The 24,015-nt window shown below is 45.8% G+C and overlaps 1 protein-coding gene across 3 annotated transcripts in view; it reads right to left on the bottom strand.

Moving 5' to 3' along the window:
- The window catches only part of SPTBN1 (spectrin beta, non-erythrocytic 1), a 121,855-nt gene that overhangs the window by 44,151 nt on the left and 53,689 nt on the right, over positions 1-24,015 (bottom strand). For all 3 annotated transcript variants that reach the window (XM_052679858.1, XM_052679849.1, XM_052679867.1), the window contains 5 exons: positions 8,880-9,031; positions 4,864-5,037; positions 2,336-2,427; positions 1,058-1,138; positions 182-297 (listed from right to left, as the gene is read on the bottom strand). In XM_052679858.1, the coding sequence (XP_052535818.1) occupies positions 182-297; positions 1,058-1,138; positions 2,336-2,427; positions 4,864-5,037; positions 8,880-9,031 (615 nt within the window). The remainder of the gene's footprint in view (positions 1-181; positions 298-1,057; positions 1,139-2,335; positions 2,428-4,863; positions 5,038-8,879; positions 9,032-24,015) is intronic.

Raw genomic sequence — 24,015 nt, 5'->3', positions numbered from 1 at the left:
AGGGCTGTTTTGGTTCCACTGCTCAGTCCTCTGCAGGAGACATCTTGCACTCTCTCCTTCCCTCTCTGGCTGTATGGCTGAGTGAGTCAGCAGCATCCTGCTAGCTGCTCTTCAAAACAGCATCCTCTGACAAGGTGGGAGAACAGAGCCCACAAAGCGTTAAAACTGCAGGAATTCTTACCCTCAGGGTCCAGGAGCTTAGTAAGACCAAGGTGTTGCTCAGCAAGGTTAAAAGCATTCTGCAGATTGTAGTGTGCATTTGATTTCTTCAGCTTGTCAAAATCAATCAGATCAGGCCTAGACAGGATGAAAAATTCTTTAGATTTGCCAAAGCACAGCATTTCCACCCTCAATGTACAAATGACACAGAACTTGCCATCCCTAGAAAACCTGGCCTCTCATGCTGCCAAGGTTTCACTTGCCCAGTACCTCTATGCATTTCAGTGTGAGAATTAACAGAATGAAGTAACACCTAGCAGTCAGCAGGGCAGCAGAACCTAGTGTGTGACAAAAAATAATGACAGTTTACCAGGGACAAAGGCAAGTGGACAGCTATGGGAAGTCAGTCTCTCCTCCTGACAAGGTGAGCATGTAAGCCATCCCATTGACACCACCTGAGCTCACCAATGAGTGGCACTGAATTTCTGTCCAACTTTAGCACCAGATTCTTAAATTGCTGCCCAGTGACTTTTTTCCTCTTCAGGCTGCCATTGCATTCCACTCTCCTGGCCTGTGAATTCAGAACCTGTAACTGGCTACACAGTAAGGTATAAAGACTTCTCCTCCAGTGAGTCAGTCACAGAACCAAACAACAGTGTGTATATTTTATTCTCCTAAAAGAAAAGAAACGCAGCTCGCGGTATGAGAAGCTGTTGCCCAGATGAGCTCACAGCAAACACAAGAGTGAAAAAGTGAAAGGGGAGTTGCTGTAAAACTCAAGTAATTCTTCAACTTCCTTCTCTCCACATTCTTCAAGCTGCACGGTAACTTCAAAACACCGTGCACTCTTCAGCAGACCAAGCTTTCAAAACCCACCAGGACATCTCCCCATACATACCTGTGCTTGTGTATCAGTGCATTGAAAGCCATTCCGTCCCTCCAGCTTGTCGTGAAGTTGTGGATGTTGACGTTGGGGTAACTGCCAGAACAAAGAGAACACAATGAATCCAGCACCTCCGCTGCTTCTCTGTGCAACCTGTTGCTGAGGGCTGGTGGCAGGAGTGACATGTTTGTTGTAAAGATAATGGTGTGCCATTCCTTCCCTCGATGGACAATCTATCAGCACAACTGTTTTCTAATCAGACACTACAAGTAAGAGCATCTTATTTACTGCCCAGAGGAATTTAGATGCATGTGGCTAAATCGTAAATTCAGAGAACATGAAGCCAGCTTACCACTGGTTTATTTTTCTTACAGCTCTCAAAATGAAATCTGTGTCATGAATTTTGGGTCCCCAGCTTCTAGTTCACAGTCAAAGATTCAACCAGGGCAAGAGACAAACCTCTACCTTTGCTGATATCCACCATGATAGGTGGATCCCACTACATTTGAGTAAATGTGAATGGAAAAAGCATTATGCCTGGAGGACAAAAATACTTTTGGAAGGCCAGAATACATGTTTCAGAACACTTGAGCCTTAAAATGCACATCCATATCTTATGCCATTGAACAAGAAGTAATTTTATTTTTGAGCACTGAAAAACAATTAAAAAAAAAAGCCTTAAGAGGCAACAGAGCTGAGAGCAGCTTCTTATGCTCAGAAAAACCTAATCAATCAATATACATAGATACAGATTGAACACAGAAATTATCAGCTTGCCTGCAGCCTGCTCACGCTGTAGTCAAAAGGGAAAGTTAGACTAATTCCATGGAACAGTTCTGCTCCTTCTAGATATTTCACAGACTACACGTGAAAAGCAGGAAACCCAGTACACATCAACTTCACTTTCACTCTGATTGTAAAAATCCAGTTATAAACAAATGGCACATCATTCTTTACCAGGGACTCAACTACTGCATCATTAAGGGCACTGTAGGCTGGGGAACAGTTGATGCCTCCATATCATTATATGTGCAAAAAGGAAATGATGGCAGCAAAAACCTTGACACCATTATTTCTTCAAAGTAGGAGGGTCAGCATTTACTATATACTTATTTGTGTTTATCACACAGAATTAACCTAATAAATCAGAATTTTCTGACTTGTAAACATCAGTGCATTTTCCCAGTTCAAATCCACTTAAGGAGATGTATGTATTTGCCCATTTAAAATGATTTCAATGAAAACTCAAAACGTTGTAGGAGCTTTAGAGATAATCACTTAATCCACACTCACCCAGCTGTCTTCATCTGGCACCACAAAAGCAGTGCATCCTTAGCAGATTTCTTCTCTTTGTTGTCCTCAGTTTCAACACTGATATCTTGGATCTGAAATTAACGAAGATGTTTTAAAGCTTTTCTTTGAGAAAACACATTTTTCTCTTTCTTAAAAATGATGAAGGACATTGTATCATAACTTAAGTAGCAAAGGAAATCTATGATGACCCAAAGAGCACATTAAAAGAATGTGCAGGCTCTTCCTTGTTTAAGAATATTCAGTGAAAGCTTCATATGCCCTTTACTGGAACATTACTGGGGTTTTTTTGGTCTATAGTTTGAACTTCAGCAGAAAATATTTCCAATTGCCAAGGCAAACCCTGTTCTACACAGCACCACAGTTTTACCCTGCAAACCGGAATACTGTGATTGAGGGCTACAAGCTGTTTAGAAGGGATAAGTAGGGCAGGAGGGGTAGGGGAATTGCATTCTATATTAAGAAGCAGATGCACTAAAAAAAGCTGTCTCCAAAATACAGCCATGATCAGGTTGAGAGCTGTGGGTGAAAATTAGGGACCAGACCAGTAAAGGACACCTGGTGGCTGGGGAATGATACAGGCAACCTGACCAAGGGAAGGCTGCTAGCAAGTGCTCCTTGCTTCAGCTATAAGAAGCATCACACTCACAGGCTCTCATCCTGATGAGGGATTTCAACCACCCAGATGTCTGCTGGGAAAGCAGCACCGTGAGCTGCAAGCTATCCAGGGGACTCCTGCAGTCTGCCAAAGATAAATTCTCGGTGCAGGTGGGGGAAAAGAGGTGTTCTAGACCTTGTTCTTATGAACAAAGACTGACAGGTTGGGGATACAAAAGCCAGGGGCAGCCTTGGATGCAGAAATCATGAGATAGTGGAGTTCAGGGTCTTGTATGGAAGAAAAAGGACAATAAGGACTGCAAGTCTGGACCTCAGGGGAAGTCTACTTTGATCTCTTCAAGGACCTGTCTGGATGTATCCCATGGGTTAGAGTACTGGAAGGTAAGAGGGCCCAAGAGAGTTGGTTGATATTCAATTACCACCTCCTCCAAGCTCAAGATCACTGCATCCCTAAGAGAAAGAAATCAGGCAAAGGTGTCAGGAGATCTGCATGGATGAGCAAGGAGATCATGGAAAAACTCAAACGCCAGGATGTTTGCACAATGTGGAAAAAGGATCTGGACACTTGGAAGGAATATAGGAATAGCGTTCATGCGAAGCAACGTAGCAACTAGGTATCTCAGATGGAAGGCTGTGTCTCAATTACTTTAAAGGAGGGAAAAACATTTATATGGCCAAACACATCTGATGTTATGGATGTGATTTACTGTTTTGTAAAAAAATGTATCGTAGATCCTGTGAAGCCCCATTGCAGTTGCTGAAAGTTAGGCAGACATCTTAACATTTAGAAAAAACTGGAGAAACCTTAAAATAAAGAGCTTGTATTTGTTTACTATAGGTTTCTGCAAAAGGATTTTCCAGCCTTTCCTGACAGAAGGCAAAGAGAAATATGCAACTTGCAGGAAAGCAAGAAATCACTGCCTTCAGCTGAGAGGCTGAACGATTCCTGCAGGCACCCTTCATATGCTCCAGTGCAAAGTCAGACGAGTTAATGACAATCACCACAAGAGAGGAGAGTGGCATTTCCTCCTCAATAATATATATGTGTGTATATCCTGGATGCATCAAGAAAACCGTGACCAGCAGGTCGAGGGAGGTGATTCTGCCCCTCTGCTCTGCTCTCCTGAGACCCCACCTGGAGCACTGCGTCCAGTTCTGGAGCCCCAGTGCAAGAAAGACATGGAACTGTTGGAGCAGGTCCAGAGGAGAGCCACAAAGATGACCAGAGGGCTGGAGCACCTCCTTGGGGCTCTCCAGCCTGGAGAAGAGAAAGAGGAGACCTTACAGAGCCAGTACCTGAAGGGGGTCTACAGGAAACTAAGAGAGACTTTCTATAAGGGCAAGTAGTGGCAGGATGAGAGGAAATGGTTTTACACTGGAATGGGGCAGATTTAGACCAGATATTAGGAAGAAATTCTTTACTGTGATGGTGGTGAGACACTGAACAGGCTGCCCAGTGACGCTGTGAATGTCCCCTTCCTGGATGCATTCAAGGCCAGGCTGGATGGGACTGCAGTCTAGAGAGAGGTGTCCCTGCATGTAGCAGGGGGTTGGAACTACATGGTCTTAAAGGTCTTTTCCAACCCAAATCATTCTATGATTCTATATAGCTGTGACAGGAGCTTCATATTTGTTAGAAGTTAAAAAATAAAGAAGTATAACCCTCTGCACAGGAAACCTCTGACCTAATTCTCACTGATTGCCACAGAAGATCTTGAAGTTACACTCTCTCCCCTCAGCTCTGGAGCATGCCTCATCAGATGCCAAGCACCTTTACCTCCTATCATGTTGAAGGGTTTAGGGATGCTCCAATCTTAAAAAGCAAGATAAAACCGACGACAAGTAAGTATGGAAAACGTGTACAAGTATGCATGTAATGCATGCATCCTCACCTGGAATCTCAAGATAATAGTCCAAATAAGGCCAAGTGTCAGTCTGTGATTCCCATCCACAATATCATGAGATCCCATGTTTTCCAGGTGCACTCGTTGCTCTTTCAGGAACTGCAGGGCTTTATCAACATTCTCCAAGCAATGGATGCGCATCCTTCCTTTAGTTGGTTTGGGCTAGAAGGTACAAAGGAGAAGAAAAGCATGTATTACTGTTCATTAAAAAAAACAAAAAGCATGGTAACTTCAGTCCAATAAGCTGAGTCGTCCACGAAGCCCACTGCCGGCCACCAACACTGCATGCACTTGTCTTGCATATTTGATCACCAGTGTACATCTCAAGGATAATGGCAGCACATGTCAAATCTGCTAACCTGGGACTGCTAACATCCCACACCTCTGCCACATACACTGGGCAACCAATTTCATTTTGTTTCTGAAATGTTTTTACTTGCTTCCTTCCTTCATGTTTTCCACCTAGGCGCTTCAGCAACTTGCTCGCTACCTGGAAGATTTGTTTGTTTTTTTAAGTTCACACCACATTGATTACATTTTCCTAAGCTGCTCTTTTCTCCAGTACAAGCTCTTCCATACTGAAAAGGACAGTTCTACAAAGATACGCAACTAACCAACAGCTGACAGGTAACAAACACTCCAGAGAGGATCTGTAAATACAGATGCAGATCTCTGAAAAGTCAACTCCAGTTTGGATGGTTGCTAGTCAATAAAACACCCTCAGAAAGAAAAGTGATTTTTTTGTCAGCTCAAGTAGATAAGCAGTGTGAAACTAACATTCAAAGTTTATTCCAAATGACTCCATTTGGGAGGAACTGCCACACCAAAGTAACACCATTTTATGAAGGCCCGGTGCAAATGAAAAAAGCCATGAGTGTGCAAGCAGCGTGCAAAAATCAGCTGTAAAACTGAAGAAAATTGAAGCAAATTTGTTCTGCAGATAGGGTTACAGATGAATAGCTTGTTCCATGTTCACTGAGAAGTGGCCAGAGATAAAAGACAAACTACTAACTGACACAATTTCTTTGTTTTCTGCAATGAATGTAGTTAACTGGCTGTGGAAACAGTTCAGGCAAAATCCTCCTTTCAGACTGCATTCAAGGGGAAGCGTTTCAGCCAGAGCTAAATTATGTCCCCTAGAAACAGCAGCTGAAGTAGCAGCACATCACAAGAAATGCTCGCTAGCAAGGTGCTGCTCTGGACAAGCAAACTCCAGAGCAACCATCAACTTTCAGTTGGCACCCATCTCTTCCAGAGGCTGGAGAACAGAGTAGAGAAAGTCAGATCTCAGGTCAAGGAAGGGAGCAGTTCCATGAACCCAATACTGCTTTTGGGTGCAACAGTCCCTCAGAGGAGGCTCTCAGTGGAGATGATGCTGGATCCATTCACCTGCTGGCACCACCAAATCACGTTTAATGGACTCCTGCAGGTTGCACTGGGGAGAGGGAGCTGAGGGAGCAGCAGGAGCACCAGGCATGGGGAAGTGTGGCTGCACTCAGCAGCAGCTTGGCCCACACTGTACCTGCTGCCACACTGGAGTGCCCCCATGAGCCACTGTAACTCATGCTCACTTCTAACAATATGAAATTTAACAGGAGCAAGTGCCAGATCGTATACCTGGGACAAGGCAAACCTGGCTATACACACAGACTGGGGAACGAGGGGCTGGGGAGAAGCCCCGTGGAAAGGGATCTGGGGGTTCTGGCTGGCAACAAGTTGAACCTGAGCCAGCAGTGTGCCCTGGAGCCAGAAGGGCCAACCGTACCCTGGGGGCACCAGGCCTGTGCTGCACAGCCTCACTGCCAGCACTGCCTGTGCTCTGGGGCCGCAGCTCAAAATGGACATAAAGCCATCAGAGAGCATCCAGAGGAAGGCTATGGAGCACGGGAGAAGGGTCCAGAGGGGAAGTTGTATGAGGAGCACTGAAGGTCCTGTGTTTGCTCAGCACAGAGCAGAGGAGCTGAGGGGAGGCCTGGTGGGGGCTGCAGCTCTCACAGGGAGCACAGGGCAGTGCTGAGCTCTGCTCTCTGTGACAGCAACAGGGCCCAAGGGAACGGCATGGAGCTGTGCCAGGGGAGGGCAGGTGGGGGTGAGGGAAAGGCTGTGTCCCAGAAGGCATGGCACAGCAGCTCTGCACCATGGGCTCCAGCCCCAGAATCCTGGATTCAAACATGTGCATAAAATTCCTGTTCCAGTGCATCAGTAAACACATCATATTAAAATAACGATCTAGATGAGTTACTGGGATTGTTCATTGCTTCCTTAAAATTTGATATTTCTTGTCTTGATTCGAAGTTTTCTGCATAAGATACTGCCTTCACATTTCTGCTTGGGTGGCACGGCAATGTCAGAACTTAACCAGTGACAGGCACAACAAATTCCAACAGGCTGGAGAACATCAGCAGGTGTATGCTATGTGCCAATCCTACTGGAATTTCTGTGCTGTGTGTAATGGTCTCAAAGTTTAGTGCATTGCGTTATCTGTACTCTTGTTTGCAGAGAAAGGTGTGGTGGAATGCACTGTTCAAACAGAGACTGCTGTCCTCCATCCTGAGATAACGAAGCTACAATAAATAGGAATTCGTGGTAGTGCAGACAGCTGCCAATGCAATATGCTGAGGATGATGTGAACTCAGATCCAGCAGTCTCATTGGGTGACTCCTGCACACTTCCCACCCAGCTTGCATAAGCCTTGTTTGCATTTTTGAAACCTGGAGTAAAAAATGTAAATGAATCATGCAGCACGAGTCACACGGCTGCTCTGAGCTTCACTGCTGCTAACTGACACTGAAAGTCAAATCTTGGCAGGTAGATAGAGAGATCTAAACAGGGGTGCCAGAATGCTGCCAGGATCTTCAAATAATGGGAGCATGTTGTACAAATAAAACCTGATCTTGGTGCTCCCTGCAGTGACATGACAAACCTAACACCTCACCAAAGTTAATTATTTGACACAGAGAGAAACGCATCTCGAGCAAAATATAGCAGAGCACTGAGATTGTTTACCACAACCCACACAATGCTGGGACAGGATACTGTCCTGCATGCCAGAGATTCCTTCTAACCTCACAGATGCATTTGGAAATCTCCCTTTCTTGCCTCACTATACAGATGCTACATTGTAGGCCATATGTTCAATTCATTACCCAGGGTTTTAGCCCATGGAGCTTTCATTAATAGGACTGCTCCATGACAAGCGATTACACAGCTGCAACCTCACATAGCCTTAGGTCTTAGCTAAAGACCCGTATTTCTTTGAAAAGATTGCTTTAATTTAGATAGTTAAGAGCACAGCCATCATTTTAAGGAACTGAATGAAAAAGTTATACTCTTCAGCCATTTCATCACACCCAGTTTTCCTGTCATGCAGCAGCTTTTTTCTCTAGAGAGCTTTACTTACCACCACAACCTGATATCAAAGGGATTTTCTTTCTTTTCCAAGGAATTTATTTATTAAATATGTTTTAGGTATTTCTCTGACAACAATAACAAAAAAAATTCCAAGCCTTATCTACTGCAATAAACTCAAGTACACCCAGGAGCATTACTGAGTAGTGGGATGTGATGGATGATAGCACAGTGAAAGCACTGTAATGATTCCCAGCATGTAGCTGTCCCTCTCCAACCTGCTGTCATTCACTCCCCTGCAGCACACTCTAGGGAGTGGAGAAGGGATAACCCAGGCCTTGGGCTGGCATTTCACCAGGACTGTTTATTGGCCTGCCTCTGTCAGACCCAGGAGCAGGCAGCATGCTGCACAAATGCTCAGTCTCTCACCTGCAAGAAGCATTCAAATAAGATTTCCTTTGGTTTTTACCTAAACCAGTAGGAAGATATTTTAATGGTGTCTGGATCCAGCTGTTCCTGAAATAATAAACCTTTTTTACCTCATTTAATACATAAGACTCTTGCAGTGCTGAACCTTCAATATTCAGTTGGGTCAAGCATTCACCAAAACAAATGAAGAAGAAAACCACAATGAATATTAATAAGCAAACACTTACAAGTCTCTCTCCTGAAAGAACTTCCAGGAGTTTGATGAGCATCCTTCCATCGCGAAGGTCGGTGTACAGGTCTGTAATTCTGCATGACACACGTGCCAAGTGGGAATTAACCCACTTGGTGAAAGTCTTCTTCTGAACTGCCTCACGTTCATCTGTTAGGGAAACAACGCAGTGTTACTCAAAATAAATCACAGTTCATGTACCCAGATGAGAATGTGATGCTCAGACACATCCTGTCTTTCAGGTCTCTTTGCCAAGTCGTTGCTGAAAATGTGACTTCTCATCAGAAATCCACCTTTTTCCCTTTTTTATCACATTCCCTGTCATCACTGGGGATTTTACTGAGTTACTATCTATGGAATAAATCTGGAGTATAGATTGCAGACTTGCATGCTGCTCATGTAAGCAGCTTTCTCAAGGTGTGAAGAGGTCAGCCATAGAGCTGTGATCTAAAAGCCACTTCGGACTGATCGAAGTGCCCAGTAGTTAGCTCAAGAGTTACCATCCACCACAGGAAGAACAGGGCAACTTCTGCTCTCAAATACAAGTCAAATCCACAACAGATCCCTTGAAACAGCAAAGGTCTCTTTGGATTAGCACAGGTATAAAAAAGCAGAGAACAAACTTCTCATTTACTTCTCCTTTCCCCATTACAGTATTTGGTTGCAGATTCAGCATGTATTTACACAACATCATGATGAACTCTTCCATAACTGCATGTTTGAGGTAGACTTGCATTTATTTTAACCATGGAAAAATGGCCTCTTTCCACATTCTCTTCCCAGAGTCTTTCACAACTGCTCATACATGAAAACACTGCATGTGAGAGCTGTCTTAATGCACAGGTTCACTACAGTACACATTAATTCAGAAACTCCTGAACAGCTATCTGCCAAGCTGAGAACTCTCAGACAGAAAATTTTAGACATCTTTGTGGTTAAATTCTTTTGCCAAGGGCTTTGGATGAAGCCTTTCCTTGTTAGCAGAAAGTCATTTCATTGAGCTGGGAACTACTACAGACCATATTTATCAAAACACAGGTGCTCAAACTTGGAATCCTAAGTCCATAATTAGACCTACAAATGAAAGCAGTTGGCATTTCCAAGCAGCTGAGCATCTAAACCTCCTCAGGTCTCTTTAATGGTGTTGATGCATTCAGAAACAGGACATACAGACTGATAAATCTTAAACAAAAATGTAACATGTCCAACCTGTCAACTCCGAGTGTGCAGCTGCAAACACAGAAAATGCCAATGACAGTGCAGAGGAATGCAAAGTCTATGTCTGACTGCACAGAGTTCCAGTGGATGCCCTCTTTCATAGGACAGCACGAGCCCACCTGCTGCAATGTGCTTCTACAGAGTGGGGGGGCATGATCATAGAATCATAAAGGTGGAAAAAGATCATCCAGTCCAACCACCAACCCGCCCCTACCACATCCACTGCCCACGTCCCTCAGTGCCACATCCCACGGTTCTGGGACTCCTCCAGGTGACCCCAGCGCTCCCTGGGCAGCTGTGTCAGTGCAGAATCACTTCTGCAGAAGGAATTGTTCCTAGCAGCCAACCCGAACCTCCCCTGGCACAACATGAGGCCATCCCCTCTCGTCCTATGGCCGTTCCCTGCCAGCAGAGGCCGACCCCGCCTCACACAGCCTCCTTTCGGGTGGTTGCAGATCCATAGGTCTGCCCTGAGCCTCCTCTTCTCCAGACCAAACAGCCCCGGTTCCTCAGCCGCTCCCCATCACACTGGTGCTCCAGACCCCTCACAGCCCCGCTGCCCTTCTCTGGACACGCTGCAGCCCTCGGTGTCTTTCCTGCAGTGAGGGCCCAGCGCTGAGCGCAGCACTGGAGGTGCGGCCTCACCAGCGGCAGTGCGGAGGGCCGCTCACCTCCTGCTGCTGACACACGCCGGGGTGCCGCTGGCCTTCTTGGCCACCTGGGCACAAAGTTAACAGCCCCACAGCCTTTACCTCTGTGCAGCTTCCCAGCCAAGGAAGGGAAGCCTTGCCCCAAGGCTGCAGCACTGTGTGGGGCTGTTGAGGCCAAAGCACAGGGCTTTACCCCAGCTTGTGCCTTACCAGCTACAACATCCCACTCATGGGACTGCAGGGAAGCAACAAAAGCCTGATGACCAAGGCATCAGCTGAGGCTGAAGAGGACAGAAAGCTGGGAAATGAGCCCAAGGAAAAAGAACAGTAAGGAAAGAAGTAATGTAGTAGAACAGTGGCAAGGAGGGATCTGAGAGCAGATCAGAGCTTCACCTGTGGTTTATACAAACCCCACCCCAAGATTTCACTTCCTCCCTTGCATTTCTGAGTTTACTCTTGCTACTTGGCCATGTGGTAGGAAGTGACCCAAAGCTAATGCACTGAAACTGTTCCACACATAACAGCTCTTACCCAGCTATACATTAGGAAACTAAAATAAAAGCTGCAGCATCTTCTAACCACACTGCAATTCACACCAGCGGTGTAACAGCTCAGCTAGCTCAATCTTGGACCAAAGGAAAAAAAAACAGCACTTCTGACCAGTGGAAACGGTCATCTATCCAGCAGTGATTTAAATACAGTATCTACTAACCCTAAATACATTCTTTCTTTCTGTGTTTATAGCACATTCCTGGGAATATTGTATCCACATAAGTGTTTGTCTACCAAAGCTTTCAGTTGCAATATTTCTTGAAATGAACGAGTCATAGAACTAAAAACCTTGTAATGGTTGGCGCCTTTAAAAGAAAATCCCAATAGAAATTACCATGTCCCTTTACCAGCTCCAGTGGATTAAGCAAGCCCCAGAACAGCTCAGCAAGTTTATTTAATCACTGCACAATCATAACATATTCAGAGTTCCCTATGGTTGCGTTCATCTTGAAGAAAAAAATGGGCAGACAGTGTCCTAAAGATAAAGTTGGACACAGAAAATATTAGATAAACAAGAAAGCTATCAGATATCACTATGAAGCTATCCATTAAAAAAAAAAATTCTTGGTCAAAAGCTATGGCTACCAACAATCCTCCTCACTTTAGATTACAAGAAAAGCAATGGGAAGAACATCCATGTGTTTTTAATAAAAAGATGAAGGATCAAAGCCTAATTTCAAACAGAAAGGACACAACGTAGGAAACACTGACATGCCGTATCAGGTTGTGAAAACCTTGGTGCCGTTCCATTAATTGGCAGCAACATAGGATCTTCTGTTGTTGTCAAAGGAGTCAAAAGAAGGCAACAGAGAAGCAGAGCGAGGGTGGTGCTTGCAGCGGGGGAGGACAGTCCCCCCATGAATGGCGCCAATGTGGCCCAGGGGCCCCATGGCTCTCCACAAAACCTCCTCACCCAGCATGACTTCGCAGCCCTATGGGGGGACATGGCCACGCAATCTCCAGGCAGCACGGACTCAGCGGTAAAAGCCTGAGAAAGTTCAGGAGTGTGACTCCTTTCCATACGTGCTGCCTGAGCATCCTTAAGCAAACCAACTTCTTGGTGCGGGAGAGGGTGGGAACACTCCCTGTACAGCTGGGGGGCCTCAATGCCTCGGTAGCTCGGCACCACTACGCGTGTTTCCTTTAGCCTAGCTCACATACAGCTGCTGCCTCTCCCCTTTTACCTTCCCGTTTCCTCTGTGTCTCTTTCTGTGGGCCTCCTGTTCCTGTTTACAGCAGAAGTTCACGGGTTCGGTTGGTTTTTCTGGCCCCTCTGCTCCCCACCCTCGCTCTGGTCTCCTCACACCTCATCCCCACCCACCCTCTGCAGAGCAGCCTGCTCCCTGTTCGCGCTGCAGACAGAAATAACCTCCAAGTCTCCTCAGAGACAACAGCTTCAGCCATTCCAGCACTGTCTCCACAAGCTGAGCCTGCTGCTGCCTCTCCTCGTGTGCCTGAGCAGCTCAGTTGGCTGCTGGGTCATGTGCTGGGCCCAGGCCCTCCCCACCGATGCTTCCACGATGCGGGAACAGGCAGCGTGTTTCAAAAACCGTCTGACTGAGGCTGGTCGTGTTTGAACCCCTCCTGGTTATTTCTACATGGCGTTTCTTCCACACAGTATTTCACAACGACTGCAAGTTTTTGCAATGCTTTCGCCAGCCCTTTCAGACCCATCAACTGCATTTTCCTGCTGTGTAATTTCAGGTCATAGCACGTGCAGATGCTGGTGCAGCTCTGACACAGAACACAACTACAGCTATTTCAACACACAGTGCTATACAAAAACCTGCATGCACCCCAGGAGCCAGGTGCACCCATGAGCGACGATACCAGGGATGGGCTCTGAAGCACTATTTGTGCACCTCCTGTGACCGTTTTGACAGATGTCCTTCATTTCTTCCAAACCACATGTTTAGGTTTTGAAGATTAATTAAAACTAGAGGATACGGGTGGGGCTCCAAGCGGCCTACAGCTTGTGAAAACATTTGTTTCCCAAGGGTAAAGAGAAACATACGACATGCAAAACATGCGCAGCAGGAAAACGGAAGGGGCTCTAACAGCAGTATTGATAATAGAGAATCCAACTTATCTTGAAGCAACACTAGGAAGGAAATTTCCTTTATGCGGAAACCCTCCTGACAATACCGCTAGCACATGGCAGCTTGCAAGCTCCAGCTCTGTGACTGAGATAAATCAAGGACCTACTTTGTTTAGAACTTCAGTAAATAAGCTAGAGTTTGTTCCCCAAAATCCACATACGCCAGCCCAGGCCAGGATGTCAAGCAGGCATCCAAGCTCCTTTTCCACCATTTCTGCCTCTACTAATTCAGTGAGGAAAACACTTGACCCAAATGTAGTCAGCTTTGACTGACCCACCCGAGTCACTGCAGTGAGAGCAGGCCATGGGCTCCATCTCCTCTATGTTCCACATGCTGAGTTAACAAAACGGTCTGGGCCAGAATAATGGAGAACCTGTACTAAATGCCTCGCCAAATGCATAGCTCCAACAGCTGAGAGAAGGACAGGCTGCTCCTGCATGCCAGAAAGCGCTATCAGCCCCAGCCCTTTCTTGACACCACCACCAACCGCTCTCGTGGCAAGGGTTACCTGTGCGGCCGCCTGTTTGCTACAAACAGCCTCCAGACACTTTGCTCCCTTCCATACCAGTCAAACCACATTTTCAACACTCTGACCTTGAATCTGTTTAGAACTGAATGGCAACTATGTTTGGTGCTCACCGCTGCCAGCCCAGCACAGGTAAAACAGCTTTCAGAGTGCAAAAGCTCCTGCCAGCACCTGCACTGAAAACGCCTCTGCACCACATCTGATAAGCAGTGGAGTGCTCTGAAATGAGCTGAATAAATAGAGAAATGAGTGCATAAAAGGGAAGCCGAAAGCAAGAGCGAGTGCCGAGGACAGTCCTGAGTGCTTGCTGCCCTGGCCAAGCCCAGGGTTTGGAGGCACCACAAATCGTCCCCACTGAGCCCCACATGATCTGTGCAGGACCGGTGTGTGCGGGCCCCTGTCACACCTTGAGCAAGGCAGAGTAAGCATCAATTTTAATTCTTAACTGCAAATGCTTGACCTCCTGCAGGTTTAAATCTTTTTTCTTTCCATGCTGGAAGTCATTTTTCTGGCTTATTATTTTTTCACTACAGCAACAAACGCAGCCAGCGTGCACCCTACATGAAGCACTGCTAAACACATACTGACTCAGAGATCAGATGAGAGTTGCTCCAGGCACTCCACTTCTGCTGATATTCAATATCCACAGCTTCCCTGAATTCCTCAGATCGTAACCTCGGCTAACTGTGCAGAGAGAAAAACAGAGCTTTCTTTCACAGGACAATGTTGCCATTACTGTAGGCTTTCAGGGTGCAGGATATTGCTGTGTGTTTTCTCAAAGATGTGAGGATATGGAGTTCAGCAGCCACCAGTCTCACAAATCCCAGCCTGGAGGTTTTTACCCACCAGCAGTGCTGTGGGAACAGAGCAACATTGGCAGCTCCCATCCCTCGCATATCTGTGCAAGACAGAGGAGGGCCAGGGATTCTCAGGCTGCCCTTTCTAGGCACCCCACAGCTCAGCAGGGTGGCAGGGCCTGGCTGCAGGGCTCTGCAGGTTGCTGAGCTGCTGCAGTGCTAAATATGATACTGAGGGGGAAAAAAACACCTCTGTGTGCCTGTACTGGTGCAGCTAAGGAGAGAAACATCTGCCTGGAGAAACACTCCCAGAATGATGGCCTTTTCACTCTGTCACCTAAGTGCTGCGCCGGTGGATGAGGCCAGAAGCCTACAGAGAACAACACCTAAGAACTGCAGTCAGGTATTGGTTAGACATAGAGTCTGCAATAAAATATATGGGAATAGATCTGCAAGAAAGAAAATGATGGAAGGAAAAAGGATTGCCTGGCCAGGAGGAGGGCTACTAATTTCTTAGAGGAATGGGAACAAAATGAGCTTCTCACAAGATTTGAATGCCCAATGGCCATTTCCCCTGCAGCAGTAAGGCAACAGAACTGAACAGTGGATGATGGTTCCCTCCAGCTGCAGATCGTGGGTTAGGACCGAAGGCAGGATAGGATGAAAATGGAAAGAAGGGAAATGAATGTAGGAAATAGAGGTTGGTAACAACACAAGCATGCAGAGGCAAGCAACAGCGCAGAGCGAGACCTGCAGGAAATAAGCCTGCGTCCTGTGCAGGCAGCATGGCTGTGCCACACGTGGGGCTGGTGCTCAGAAAGAGCCAGGTGAGCGTTAGAACAGCATCTCCTTTGGTTTTCGTCAGATTGTTTAACACAGAGGAATGATGCTGCTGCTGCTGGAAGTAGCCTGTGTTTGCTATGGTTATTTATGGCGCAAAGTAGTCTTCGGTGTAAGTTCCCAGTTAAAAATGGTGAGACTATGCCAAGTTCTACATGCTCGAACATGACTTAGACAAGAACCTGAATGCGAATGTGAAACATGACAAAGCAAAGAGGTGATTCTGTTTGTACCGTGTTTAGCTGGTGATTTTTGTTGGGAGCAAAATCCTTGCTGCATTCCCAGCCCTTCCACATGGAGATCATTGGTCACAGGGGAGGGCTGTGCACAACACGCCATTCTCTTTCACTAGGAAGCACCAGCCAGCTTCTAAATCCTATTAAATATCTACCCTTCTCTATTAAACATTACAGCCAGCATGTGACTACTTTCACTGCTGAAAATGCTCTGAAAAAGAAAAAAGGGAAAGCTACATAATGCAGCATGTGAAACAAAAATTCTGCAGTTTTCTCTTTGATGTCACTAACCCTCCCTGGAACAATGAAGCGATGCACAGAACAATGTCCGGGAGCCAGCCAGGCATTACGGGGCTGGAAGGGCAGCTCCCCCCATTGTCTTTATTTTTACACAGGGTTTATGGCATTTTGGTGTCAGCAGTACAGAAATAACCCTTCCAAAAGCCAGCTTCTGAGTCATGTAGAAGAACGATTGTGTCCATCTGCAAAAAGGTGCTGTGAGGGCTCCCAAAGCCAAGCAAGCCAAAGTCATCTGGGTTTAGCAGATTAAACTCAGCTGATTTTTTTAAATTATTTTTAATTCTGACAACCAAATTGATGTATTTAAGTAGATTTGGAGAGAATACATGCTCAGCTCTGCCTGTGTTGGCATAAATCAGCGAACTGCCCCTTTAGCATTAGATAGACCAGTACCTCATCTTCACGCTGTATTTGGATAAGTGCATTAATAATGCTTTTACAGCAAAATAACAAAAATAAAGTGGAATAAAGACATTAACTTTGTGGCCTCAGGAGTGCCGAATATGTAGCTCAGAATGGAGATCCTTTAGAATACAGCATGAAAAATACCTCAGTTTTATTTGTATTAAAAATAAAAGGACACAAATGCCTTATTTGATGTGTTTTGCTGGCATTTTCTCCCTTTGCATAGCAGACAGTTCTCTTCTTCAGGAGGATGGAAAAAGCACTGGCTGCCCCAAGCCGCTGGAATTCCCACAGAACAATGACCAGCCTGAGGTCACGGAACTATTTCAAGCACGTATGGTCTTGTGGGGTCTTTGCAGTTTCCTTTAGAAAACATTAAGAGCATAATGCAGGGAAGTGCCAGGGTTTTTCTGGAAGGGGGCACTGCTGTTATTTTTAATTCATGCCCAGTTCACTGGCTGAATAGCATTAGGAGCAAGGGTGAGGGCAAGGCTTGGCACACACAGAGAAGACAATGGACACTCAACTAAGTACAGACCGTCTATTTCCTCCTGTCCCTAGCAAGCCCAGCAAGTGTTTTTCCAGTGCATTCTACTTGTTTAGAGGAGGAGGAATGAAGTTAGGATGAAGGAGTGTTGTGCTTTGTTTTTTTTTTAAGATTAACCCTCGCTGTGGTTGATGCAACAATTCTCACAAGAATGAGAGTAACCTGCTGTTTCTGCAAAACAACTATGTGGGCAGGCTGGGATCCTCCTTATCTAGGAATTTGGAAATACGAAATTATAACTGTTACGCAGAGGTGAGTCAGTAAGGGCAGGGCTCTCAATGTGAAGACGAGGAACTGGATCCTGACACCCATCCCTTACCGAGCAAAGCCAGGAGCAGCAGGGACAGCAGCTCGCAGGGTGCACAAGGCACGGCAGCTGACCTGCTGCTGCTGCAAGGCTGAGTGTGTGCAGGCAAGGCGAGCTCCGAGGCTTCGGCCAGGATGGTGTTCAGATAGCAGCACGGGGCCCACCGTGACCGTGCCTCATCAGCCATGGGGTATTCACACCCCTGCTGGGCAAGGCCCTGAGCAACACTCAAACTGCCACTGCTTTCAAGAGGTTTGTCGGACTTAATAAAACTCCTCATGTCCTTTCCAAGCCAAGGAATTCTGCGATTCTGTGAATTCTAGCAAGCTTAAACAAACACAAGCCAGAAAACAAACAGCTAGCATTCCCATTCAGTCCCACTGAGGGAATTCCAGAGAGCTGCAGGGTCTTTTCCTTCATCCGAGGCACAGGCATAGACATTACATAGAGTGAAATGTCAAAGCTGTGCTATGTTTTCACCGTGCTCCTTTAAAACCTCACTGCAGTCAGAATAGATGAAAGAAAAGCCAAACCTTTGTTGGTTTCATGTTTAAATCTAATTTCACCTTAATGACAGAAAACCATGAATAGAAAATAAATAAATCTATGATGAATGCATTTAGTCCTCTCAAAATATTAAATCTGAGTGCTAAGAGATGTTATCATTATAATTAGTTGCTGTTAAATTATAATTTTCATTATCGCAGAAATATTTTAAATGGAAGAACACGTATTTAAACAACCACCGTGTTGATCGGGGATTAATAACAGTTCCAGTTTAACAGGCTGATTTTATAGCCCTGCTGAACAATGTGCTCAGTTCATCCAGTTGCCATGGTCACAGAACAATTTATTATTGGTAATTGCAGGCTGTAGCACAGAGGCAGCCGCACTGCGCTGCACTGACGGGCTCTGAAGGAAAGCAGCAGTGGCACAGCTAAGCCAGGCCATGGCTCAGCATGCTCCATGGAGAGCTAAGCTCAAATCCCAGAGGCACCCCCACAAGGAAAGCGGGAGGCCTGACACCCATAAAGACAGGGTAAATTACAGCGACAATTACTGTGCCACTGAAGGAACCAGTGGTATTTATAACGTGCAGTTGTTTCTAAGAAAGGAGTTTTTAAAATGAATGAAATCTAATGAGATTTAAAACAAACTGCTAATAAGAAGCATTAGAGGAAAAACCCCTAATCTTCTCTTGCTCTAATCTGCAAACCCATCATGCAGAGCTCCTGCTGAGTCCTGGGGTTGTTGTTTGAGAACAGCAGAACTTGTGCCTTCACCTGTAAAGCTCCAGAAAATGGAACCTCAGCTTTAACACAAACATACACTCCAGTCAGCCACTCTATATATTAAAGCTCTTCTTTAACAAATCCACACGTTAATTAAGAAAATAAGAATCTGTCTTTTCGTGCCATACTTGCTTTCTTGTGACTTCTGAGGTACAAAGCTGCACATAAATTTTAATTCCTCACCTCAGAATTTTCCTGCCAGCTTGTTTGATTCTGATCCAAAGGTCCTTTACTGATTTGCTTTGGTGGAACAATGGGGCATGTTTAAGCAAAATCATGTTAGTCTTTGGAGTCGTGCGAGAGCAGGGGGAAAAGATACATAAAGCACCGTATAATTTGCCCATAGAATAACTTTCAAAGCAACAGCAGGAAAATGCAAAAACTCCCTCTGTTTGAAACTCTAGATGATCTCTGAGATCTAAAAAGTGACGCAAATTTGGAGGAATTAGTTGAGCAAAATTTTACTTTGAACATCTTAAATATGCATCTTCGTTCAGAAACATCACTTGTTTTTCTAGTCTTACAGTGGACTGGTGAGTTGTTCTGGATTGTGCAATGCACTGACTAGGCAAACTGAAACGCTCTGCATGGGTACAAAGGTGCAGTTTCTGTGTAGGTTATCTCCCAATAATTTCCCTTCACTTCCTTTAATTTTTTAGCACCATTTAACTGCTAAACATTATCAGCTCAGCGCCATCAATGGAAGAAGCACCCAAACACCCCAAATGACCAAATGGCCTTCAACACACTGCAGTGGGCTCTTCTGTCTGGCCTCTTCCTCCCCAAAAATACACTGCTGTGCGGCCCAAAAATAATCCTATGCACCTTCATAGGCAAACTGCACAGAGATGCAGGTATACACAGGCAGTTGTGAAATAATGCAACTAATATAAAGGCAGGAAACTCACTGAAATCCAGCAAGACACAAGGACTACAGAACGTGAAAATGCATCAACAGCATCTTATGCAGATTGCATGCACCTTATTTGTGCATTCCCAAACCAGCACAGTGTTTTCCAGATCTCCAAATGTACAAGCACACTTCAACTTCACTCAAATGCACAAGAAAAAGCACCACGAACACATCTGAATCTAAAGTGATCTGCAGCTGGTGCCACAGAATTGTATTTAAACTTGGCAACAGGTGCTAAACTGGAGAGCTGACGTGCATGGCACCAAACCCAAGAAGGTGCTCTGGCATTAGGTAGCTCACATGTACAGCTGAAAACTCTCCCTAGGAAACAACTGCAACGGGCAACACTCATGGAGAGTGGAGAAGAGGTGGAGGACAGCCTGTGACCAGGTGCTGCAGAAGTCACACAGTGACATTTCAGTCGCTCAGGCAAAACAAAGAGAGGAAAAATCCCTTCTTGGCTGCTGCTTTGTGCTGCTACAAGAGGCAGGTGCTGGTCCTTGCAGCACAACCAGCCCAGAACACAGCACAGCTCTGTGCTCCACCCCTCTGGAAGGCACCCATCACGTGCCCGTGGGGACTTCATAATATATCCTATCAGGCATCTTTATTTATTTTATTTAGTTTATTTGGAGGGAAAGGAGGCGTGGAGAGAGAAGAGGATTCAATAATACATGAGCAGCAACGGATTTGTGGAACAAAATGTGCCACAGCCTCAAGTTTCTGCTGTGAATCGCCTGCATGAGGACTGCAGCAACAGCCACAACCAACCATGTCTTGCACAAGCATCTGTTAGAAGCTGCTGGGTCACCAAGCGCACACGTGGAAGGGACTCTGGCCAGGATGTCACCTGGGGCACTGCTGGGGAATAGCCTAGAGGTATTGCCAATTTTCTGCAATGGCTTTCTTGTGCTGGGAGCAAAATACCACTTGTCACCAGGTAAGACCATGGGGACAAAGTACAGCTCACATCTGTCAGGTGAGTGAAATTGGTGGGGAATGCAAAGAAGGAAGGGGTGCAACTCACCTCTAAGGAAGCAAATGTGATCCCCACCATTGTGGATAAAATATTTACTGATACCCTTCCCTCAGACTTTGAGCTCAAGACTGGAGCCTCAATCAGCCATCCCTCACCGATGTAACTTAAGACTTGCTGAGTACTCTGGGCCTGGCCTTCTCTTTCTTTAATCTGCTTGTGATGCTGAGCACTTAAAGGTAGGGTTAGCTTCCCAGCGCACAAGAACAGGGCAGAGGTCAGAAGTTCAGGACCAAACCACCGTTTCTAGACACCTCCCTTGTGCATTCAGAGCAGTACAGAACTGTCACTCCATAACGACTATTACTCATGCAGTCAAAGTACAGTCATATCCGCAATTTCAGAGCAGTCACTTTCATTATATTGCCAGGCGAAGTGGAAAGGCTGAAAGGAGGAACGCACCCTGAAGAAAGGGCAGTTGCACTACCAGAGTAAGTCAGTTTCCCTGGAGATAACCATGGAAAGATATTAAACGAGATGCAGAATTAATAATTACCCAAAACAAACTATAGTTATCTGACTGCGGATGAGACAGCCCTATTATCACTCTCCTGTTTTTCCTGGAAACAAATCATATTCAAAAACGTGGAAACACTGCTTGGGCACAACAAACAGCGAGGACTGGACTCTTGGTGTTTTTTGGTGAGGGGAAGAGGAAGTCTGAACCCAACAGACGATGCCAGCTTGGAAGCTGAACCCACAGAGGAGTTATCTAAGAACGAGGGAGCAGCTTCGTTACCCTCAGTGGGGCTCAGAACAGAGAAGCGGGCTCTGCAGATTTCTGGAATGCCTGCCAAGCCCTCGAGATACATTTAGATATCTTTCTTAAAGCAGAGGGCTTTTACTGAGCAAAATCTGGGCAGCCAGCATTTCTTTTGTTCAGACTCTTAATCTCTTCGCAACAGGGCACTGTTTCACTGTTTTGCTGAATCCTCACAGACATGAGGGCACCCCTTGTTTGTGAACAGAGTGCGGAGGTAATGCAGTTAATTGCTGTACCTTGGCACCGCACTGCTCAGCGTCTCTTTTGCTCCTAATTCCCCAGGGATTCTACCTAAACACTCCATTCTGACAGAACCAAAACAGACATGAGAAAATCCCTAACAAAAAAGCCAGCCACCCAAACCCAAAGCAGCCCTCCAGTATGTTTGCCATTGTCACAATCACCAAGGCAGTGGCACTTTCTGCAAGCAACAACAAACGTGATTTCTGTGCAGTGCCATCTGGGATCATACTATTTCTGTTTGCTTACACAGGAAATATACAAAACTTCCAAATGAGAAATCGTATTTGTGACCTTCCTCCCTGACCTCGATACAGTTTTGCTGTGCAGGGCTGACTATTCCACCAGGGCACTTATCAAATAGAGGACTGACCCGTGAGCAACTCACCATGTACGCATAACTCAGGCCATGCTTCCGAGACTTCCAGTTCCTAATGTTTATGAACAAACCCAGCTTGACTGAACATGGCATTATATCTACATTCCCAGCTATCTCATGAAAAGGCAGCTTGCTAATGTCAGACCTTTCACAAGACCTTTGAGAAGCCATGAACATGGCCTCTAGACTATGCCACAATTTGTCCATGCGCGTCTGTTCAGCTGCACTGCTCTCCCCGAAAACTGAAGGGCCTTTTTCTTTCAGCTTCTTTCTAAGTGAAACAGTGGGGCATTCAGCTCGGTCGGGGAGAGCGGTTAATATTAGTTTGGCTACAGTTGTTCCCCTTCAACAAAGGAGGCTCTCAGCCCGGGATACCCGCGTTCCAGCAGCAAGTGCACAAGGGCTTTGTGTTAATGTGGGCTCTCCCGGCCACCGTGACCTCAGGCTCCACATCAAAGTCACAAGCATGAGTGGTCACCGTCCCGCTTGTGTTTTCTCCTCTGAAAGAAATTCAAGGATTCTGCTCTATGCTTTTTTAAGAGTGACCAGCAATGTTGGACTGTCCTTGCATGCCCTCCGTAACCGCACTCGGGGTATTGCAGAGGACCTTAAGGCCAGAACTCCTTGGGTGCTAATCCAGCTCCATTTAGTATGGGAACAGGATGCCATGTTGAAAACCACATCAGGAGAAAAGCCCTCCTGCTCTGCTGCAGGGAAGCACAGGACCCTGCATGCCAGGCCATCCCTTCTGCAGCCTGCCCCCCAGTGACATTCCCACACAGGAGGCTGCAACAAGATGATCCTTAAGGTCCCTTCCAACCCAAGCCATTCCAGGACTCTATGACCTTCTGCTCAGCAATAGCCAACACATTTCACGCTGGGAGGGGAGCTGCTTGCTAACACCTAGTAGCTAACTTTCCATCTCTGGAGTCTTTATGTCCCTCCATCTGGATGGGAAGCAGCCTGCCACCTGCCCACCTCCAGCACTACCCTCCAAATGAAATCCCATATTTGTTTTCCTGTGGGAAGAGAAAAGTAGGTTCTAAACCCTTATTTCTTTTATTCTCTCTTTCACTGCAGCTTTTAAAGAGAGACTTGTTTTCAGAATTTGGCCTAGCAGTTTTCCCAAACCTGTCCATCTAATAAAGAAAATTCGTTTTCACATAATGAAAAACCAACATTACCATACTCCACTATTAATACTTAATACTTCTTCATTCTACTGAAACAGGAACAGAAAGACCTTCAGAGCTGTTGGCAATCAAATACTCTTTCAATGAATTAGCTCAAACCAACATCCTCATAACATTACAGCAACTTCTCCCAGAAAAGACAGAATCTGAGCTTGAGGAGTACTTATACCTGCCCAAATCCGATGTCCTGCACTATGATATCGCAGAAGAGCAGCTTACTGCAGGAAATAGGAAACTCGGATTTTGTCAGCTGCAAAGCTGCAACTTGATTTTCTTCGGCATTTCTCCTTGGCTCAGCTAGCATTTCATCCATTTTCACAGTCAAAGCATGCATCCAACAGAAAGCAAAGATGAAAAGAAAAGAAGAAAAAGGAGGAAATCACAACACAGATTTGAGAAAGAGCTGAGGAATGAAAGCCTATCAGTCCGGCTCTCTATGACCCTTTCACCACCACCTACATTCTTCTTTACCGCCTCTCTTTCCACAGAAGTCACTGGCAAAAAGTGTAATCAATTTGAATGGGGCTCCTGGACAAAAGAGATATTTGGACTTGGACACTCCTGTGTGACTACAACGTGCCTAAGGTAGATCAGGATTCTCCGTGGCACTCAGCATAGCGGAGGCAGCCAGTGCAGCAACACAAAAGCCAGTTCCCACACGAGAACAAGTCGCAGTGTCTCCAGATGTGCAGAGCTCCGGGCCTTACAGCCCACAGATCACCTTACCATTCCAGAAGGCAACCAGTGGCCCCCGTGGTATTCAAAGATCACCTGACAGTCACGTGTGACAATATCTGCTTACAAGCTTTGTTTACTTCATAATATCAGAGCCACAAAGGTG

The sequence above is a fragment of the Tympanuchus pallidicinctus genome, unplaced genomic scaffold, assembly GCF_026119805.1.
Source record: "Tympanuchus pallidicinctus isolate F22 unplaced genomic scaffold, pur_lepc_1.0 scaffold1, whole genome shotgun sequence".
NCBI classification, from domain to species: Eukaryota; Metazoa; Chordata; class Aves; order Galliformes; family Phasianidae; genus Tympanuchus; species Tympanuchus pallidicinctus.
The sequence above is the reverse complement of the archived record's forward strand: the minus strand, read 5'-3'. Positions and strand labels throughout refer to the sequence as shown.